The sequence below is a fragment of the Dipodomys merriami genome, unplaced genomic scaffold (assembly GCF_024711535.1).
Source record: "Dipodomys merriami isolate MVZ:Mamm:240054 unplaced genomic scaffold, mDipMer1.0.p SCAF_85, whole genome shotgun sequence".
NCBI classification, from domain to species: domain Eukaryota; kingdom Metazoa; phylum Chordata; class Mammalia; order Rodentia; family Heteromyidae; genus Dipodomys; species Dipodomys merriami.
The window spans coordinates 1975680-1982500 of record NW_027206457.1 but is presented as its reverse complement, the minus strand read 5'-3'; the positions used below and the strand labels follow the sequence as shown (position 1 = coordinate 1982500).

Below are 6821 nucleotides of genomic sequence, written 5' to 3'. Positions count from 1 at the left end.
GGCTAGGATTATAGGCATGAGCCACTGGTACCCAGTGCAGTGACCCAATTTTGAATAGAATCATGAGAGTTATTTCATCCAGAAGATAGATTTATGAAAAGACCTGAAGGAGAAGAGCTGTGGGCTGGTGGGGGGAGGGGGGCAGGGCAGGACAGCTGCACAAAGGCACAGAAGTAGGGAAGGGCATGCTCAGTCTATTTAGGAACAGAAAGCTATGCTGAGTAGAGGGAGTGAGGGGAAGAGGAAGAGGAGTTGATGTCATAAATGTAATGGGGATTTTGTCAGTTTGGGGCCTTAAAGTTTACTACTGGATTAGACCTTTGACTCTGAAGAAATGAGGACACACTGGGGCATTTATAACAGGGTGGTCTGACCTATTTGTGAAGGATTACGTTTGGGCTGTGGTGGTGCGAATAGACCATGGGGGCAGGGACCCAGCAGGGAGATGGGGAGGCAGCAGTTTTCCTGGTGTTGTGATGATGGCTGGAGGCAACAGAGCAGCAGAGCAGGTGGTTAGCCGTGACAGAGCCCTGTCACTACATCAAGTATATGTGTACACTGGCCATACCATGTGTGGCTGTAGAGCCCTGGAGAGAACATCACACACACCAGCTGTTTCTTAACTCCCAAGAATGAATGTAACGTATCTTGCTCACTTTATATTGATTCCATATTGAATTGACAATATCTTTAGTTAAATAGAATATAGGATTAAGTCCATCATATATGTGTGTGTGTGTGTGTGTGTGTGTGTGTGTGTGTGTGTGTGTGTGTGTGTGTGTGTGTGTGTGTGCATGAGCACACTTGTGTGTATGTATGTGCAGTACTGGGGCTTGAACTTAGGGTTCTATAGTATTGCTTGGCTTTTTTTGCTCAAGGCTGGTGCTCTTATCATTTGAATCACAGCTCCACTTTCAGATTTTTGCTGGTTAATTGGAGGTAAGAGCCTCACAGGTTGGTCTGCTCAAACTGTGATCCTCACATCTCAACCTCTTGAGAAGCTAGGATTACAGGTGTGAGCCACCGGCTCATAGTTTGCAGTCTGTTTCAAATTGGACAGAGCAGTTCTGGTTGTACTTGGTATGTGAAGCCAGTGGGACTTGCTCTGTATTGCAGAGGTAGAGCTTCAAGGATGACTCAAGAACTCTGGGCTGAGCTGCTGAAAAGATGGAGTGGCATTAGCTGGTATGAGGAAGGCTATAGTGTCAGCAGACTGGGGGTGGGGGTGGGGGAGGAGGAGACTTCTGAAACAAGTGTGTGAGTCCTGGAGTGAGGGGAGCAGTTCAGTTTTGAGATGAAGATGTGGTGTGAGCAGAGCAGAGACCTTGTTCAAGTATTCAGGTCCCTGAGTCTTGGGACATCTGCTTCTTTCCCATGTGATTTTCAGCTTCCAGAGTAATTTCTACTATCCTTGCAGGTTGTAGGTTTATATGCTCATTATTTCTCTCATTTGGTTCTCTCTCTCTCTCCCTCTCTCTTTTTCTCTCTTTCAGTGGTGTGTGTGTGTGTGTGTGTGTGTGTGTGTGTGTGTGGTGTGTGTGTGTGTGTGTGTGTGTGTGTGTGTGTGTGTGTGTGTGTGTGTGTATGTGTGTGTACTGGGGCTTGAACTCAGGGCCTGGATACTGTCTTTTAGCCTTTTTGCTCAAGGCTGGCAATTGACCACTTGAGCCACAGTTCCATGTCTATCTTTTCAGTAGTTAATTGGAGATAAGAGTCTTGTAGGCTTGCCTTCCAGGTCTGGCATTGAACCTTCATTAGATCTCAGCCTCCAAACAGCTAGGATTATAGGTATAAGTCACCAGCACCCAGCCTTCATCTTACTTTTTACCCACTCTTTGGTGGGTTTTGAGAGAGAATCAGGTTAGAAGTGTGCTCATTTCATTATCCAATACTCTATCAGCTGCCTTAAACTCAGGTGTTTGGTTGCTTGGTTTTCTGGCATTTTATTGTGATGGAAAGAGATGTTAAGGTATTGTAGTACAGATTAAATGTCCTTCATACTAAATCCTTGGACCACAAGTGTTTCAGATTTTTTTCCTTCAAAGTTTAGAATATGTGCATATGTGTAATGAACAGCTTTTTTTGGGGGGGTGGGGGTGGGGGTCCAGTCATGGGACCTGAACTCTGGGCCTGGGTGCTGTCCCTCAGCTCTTCAGCTCAAGGCTAGTGCTCTACCACTTGAGCCACAGCGCTTTTTTCTTTTTGCTTATGTGGTGCTGAGGAATCGAACCCAGGGCCTCATGCATGCAAGGCAAGCGCTCTACCACTGAGCCACCTTCCCAGCCCCTAATGAACATCTTATTACAAGTTTAAACAAAATTAATTTATGTTTCCTATACACCTTATGCAAACAGACTGAAGGTAATTTTATGCAAGATTTCAAATAATTCTGTATGTGAAACTTAAGTTTCACGGCTTTGAATTTTATGCTTTTGGACCCATGGTTTTGGATTTTGGAGACTTTTGGATTTCGGCTTTTCAGGTTTAGGGAGGCTTTGCCTGTACTTGTGGGGAGCGCTCCCGTACCACTCCACCAGCCTTTCTGAATTAACTGTGGCCTTTGCTTTTCCCATAGGCAAGAAGGCTACTAGATCTTGCTGCAGTGAAGGCAAATGGATTGGCTGCTTTCCTTCTGGAACATGTTCAGGAGTTGCCAATCCCACGGTCCCTGCCTTTTGAGGGTATGTAGGTGTTCCTCTCTGTTAATACAGAAGGAAAGGAAGTCCACACAGATTTGTGATTAAAGAACAAAGCACACACCAGCACAGAGTTCCATATATGACTGCATAAACTCCCTGAGACTCCATTTCCTCCTTATAAGGTTAACACAGCCACCTGGCTCATTAGGCTGCTGTGTGGACCATGAGGATGGAAGCATTCGTGTCAGCTCTCCCTGCCTGCATGGTTGCTGATCCCTGAATCCTCCACAGGAAGAACATGCGCCACCTGTGCTTCTTACTATTAAGTTCTCATCAGCTGTACCTTAAAGATACAGATATACTGAGGAGTCAGGGTTGGAATCTCTTGATCTCTGAAGTTAAGCAACTCATGATCAGAAACTCAAGAACCAAGTGGACTGTGTGTCCCTGGTCACAGCCCAACTGAAGAGGTGATGAGGCTTGGTTAGCAGAACTGGGGCACACCAGGCATTCTGTCCTGCTGGGTGCTTTACCACATTCTCTGCCCTGAGAAGTAGGGGTTGTTCCCACCTTATGGACATGGAAACTGGGCAGACAGTTTGAATGGTGAAGTATGGGAAGATAGGTCTGACATCCCCCACCTATACTGTTTGTCTCTTGGAAGAAGAAATTGGCACTTTCTAAAACTAGATGCAAACGTGGCACTTTTTTGAGTCTTGTTCCCACACCACTGAAGGGGACGTTCATAGGTGCTGGAGCCCCTTAACTATGGGCCTGATGTGGTGATGGACTTACCCTGGGTCCTGCCCTCTGGGCATCAAGCAAGCCTGTGGGCTGGATGGCTGGAGCCCTGGGAGTGGCGCTCAATGTGGGCCATCTTATCCAAGAACAGGATATAGGTATTGCTGCACAGTGCCTGACACAGACCTTGGTGAACATTTGCTGATGATATCATTAAGCATAGATGTCTACAGAGGCATTGCAACACAATGCCATGGGCCAAGCCAAAATATACTTCTAACGGTGACAACATATGTTTTTCTTTACAATGAATTTTTTAAGGATATTACTATTGGTAATGGCTGTAGACTTGTACTAGAAATCAGGGTTTGAAAAGGAAAATCTGTGTCTTCTGATGCTGGATATCCAGCAGGGGGAGGAGGGGCAATATCACCAGCTCTGGGAGCAAGAGAGGTGCCCCACCCTGGCTGTGGTGAAACATGCCTGTAGCCCTAGCTACTTGGGGATTGCTTGGCTAAGGAGGTCAATTTGACAACATAACAAGACTCTGTCCCATAAAAGAAAGAAAACACATGGTTGCAGAATACCTGTTTTGCATGGCTCTGCCAGTGCTACAGTGAGTGGAGAGCTCTCTGTGTGGGAAGTCCCTGGTGGCCTCTGAGTTGAAAACAAATGGGCTTAACCACCATGCTGAAGTCCCAGTCTGGGACTCTGGGTCAACACTTCCCTGTTTTCTTGAAAGGAGAACTGAAACATGCATGAACTGGTTTCCACACACTAGTACTGGGGCTCTAACTCATGGCCTGGGCCGTCCCTTAGCTTTTTCACTCAAGGCTGGTTAATTGGAGATAGAATCTCATCGACTTTCCTGTCCGGGTTGGCTTTGAACTGCAGTCCTCAGATCTCAGCCTCCTGAGTAGCTAGGATTATAGGCATGAGTCACTGGCACATGGCTTTGACTACTTCTTTTCCTCAAGCAATGGGGAGGAAATCAAGGCTTCAGAAGATTCTGTGTGTGTTCTCAAAGCCAACAGCTATATCAGTGAAGGAGCCAGGGCCAGATTGGCCCTGGGCTCCTCTCTGCCCAGCAGTAGCATGCTATTCCCCCAGGTAGCCCCCACCCTGATTAACCAGGTTCCATCTCGTCCTCTGTCTCCATTCATTCAGCTCTTCTGTCTTGCAGCTGCTGAGTGTCAGAAATACATATCCAAGCTGAGGACTACAGTGTCTGCTCAGTCTCGCTTTCTCAGTACTTATGATGGGACAGAGAATCTTTGCCTGGAGGATGTATACACAGAGAATATCCTGGAGATCAGAACAGAGGTGGGCATGACTGGACCATCACAGAAGAGCCCTGCCACCTTAGGCCTGGAGGAGCTCTTCAGCACCCACAGCTACCTTAATAAAGATGCAGACACGGTGCTTGTGGTGGGCGAGGCAGGCAGTGGCAAGAGCACTCTCCTGCAGCGGCTGCATCTGCTCTGGGCTACAGGGCAAGACTTCCAGGAATTTCTCTTTGTCTTCCCATTCAGCTGCCGGCAGCTGCAGTGCGTGGCCAAGCCACTATCCTTAAGAACACTACTCTTTGAACACTGCTGTTGGCCTGATGCTGGCCAACAGGATATCTTCCAGTTTCTGCTTGACCAACCTCACCGTGTCCTGTTGACCTTTGATGGTTTTGATGAGTTCAAGTTCAGATTCACAGACCAAGAGCGTCACTGCTCTCCACATGATCCCGCATCAGTTCAGATTCTGCTTTTCAACCTTCTGCAGGGCAATCTGCTGAAGAATGCCCGCAAGGTCCTAACCAGCCGTCCAGATGCAGTGTCAGCCCTGCTCAGGAAGTTTGTGCGCACCGAGTACCAAATTAGGGGCTTCTCAGAAGAAGCCATCAGGCTGTACCTAAGGAAACATCACCGTGAGCCTGGCGTGGCAGACCACCTCATCCAGCTGCTACAGTCTACCTCAGCCCTGCATGGCCTGTGCCACCTCCCTGTCTTCTCCTGGATGGTGTCCAAGTGCCACCAGGAACTGCTGTTGCATAAAGGGGGGTCCCCGAGGACCACCACCGACATGTACCTTTTGATCCTGCAGCATTTCCTGCTGCATGCCTCCCTGCCAGACTCCGCCTCCCATGGCCTGGGCCCAGGTCTCCTTCAAGGCCGGCTCCCCACCCTGATGCACCTGGGCCGCCTGGCTCTCTGGGGTCTAGCCATGTGCCGCTATGTGTTCTCAGCCCAGCAGCTCCAGGCAGCACAGGTAGATTCTGAAGACATTTCTCTTGGCTTCCTGGTGCGTGCCCAAAGTGTGCCAGGGAGTGCAGCACCCCTGGAATTCCTGCACATTACTTTCCAGTGTTTCTTTGCAGCCTTCTACTTGGTGCTTAGTGCTGACACACCAGCAGCTTCATTTAAACATCTCTTCAGTTGCCACCAGACAGGCAGCTTACCGCCGGCTAGGGTGCGGCTCAGGCTGTGTGTCCAGAGCTCCAGGAACAGGGAAGACGGCGAGTTGGCTCTGCTGAAGAAGGCCGAGCCTCACAACCTGCACATCACAGCAGCCTTCCTTGCAGGCCTGTTGTCCCAGGAGCACCGGCCCCTATTGGCCCAGTGTCAGGCATCTGAGAAGGCCCTGCTCCGGTGCCATGCCTGTGCCCGCCAGTGTCTGGCTCGAAGCCTCCGCAAGCATTTCCATTCCATCCCGCCAGCAGTGCCTGGTGAGGCCAAGAGCATGCATGCCATGCCTGGGTTTGTCTGGCTCATCAGGAGCCTATATGAGATGCAGGAGGAGCGGCTGGCACGGGAGGCTGTGCGTGGGCTGGACATCGGGCATCTCAAGTTGACATTTTGCAGTGTGGGTCCAGCCGAGTGCGCTGCCCTGGCCTTTGTGCTACGGCACCTCCGGCGGCCCATAGCCCTGCAGCTGGACCATAATTCTGTGGGAGACATTGGTGTGGAACAGCTGCTGCCCTGTCTCAGTGTCTGCAAAGCTCTCTAGTGAGTGTTCTGGGTATTGTTGCCCAGGCTTATGGGAAAGGCCACGATCAAAGCCAGTTGAGATCAGAAGTCTGGAAACTCCAGCTCTGCCAACCACTGCCCTCCTATTCTTAGTTTCCATGTAAGATAGTGATAGCCAGTGTAGTGTTCTTTGAATGTCCTGTGTGCTAGGCTCTGTACTATACTTTCCAGAATGAACATATCTCTGGGCTGTCAGCAGAGATGTTATTAGCCCTTGTTACCATCCTTGAGTTGAGGCTCAGAGAAATGAAATAACTTGTCCTGAGTCACACAGGAAATGGCAAATGTGGGTTGTTTATTTTTAAATTTACTTTTAGTTTTTGCAAGTCCTGGGGATTGAACCCAGGTCCTGGACACTGTTCCCAAGCTTCTTTTGAGCAAGGCTAGCACTCTACCAGTTGAGCCACTTTCAGCTTTTTCTGAG

At 49.1% G+C, this 6821-nt stretch overlaps 1 protein-coding gene across 2 annotated transcripts in view; it reads left to right on the top strand.

Annotated features, from left to right (window-relative positions):
• The window catches only part of Nod2 (nucleotide binding oligomerization domain containing 2), a 36760-nt gene that overhangs the window by 11594 nt on the left and 18345 nt on the right, over positions 1-6821 (top strand). For both annotated transcript variants that reach the window (XM_070011967.1, XM_070011968.1), the window contains exons 3-4: positions 2576-2681; positions 4564-6376. In XM_070011967.1, the coding sequence (XP_069868068.1) occupies positions 2576-2681; positions 4564-6376 (1919 nt within the window). The remainder of the gene's footprint in view (positions 1-2575; positions 2682-4563; positions 6377-6821) is intronic.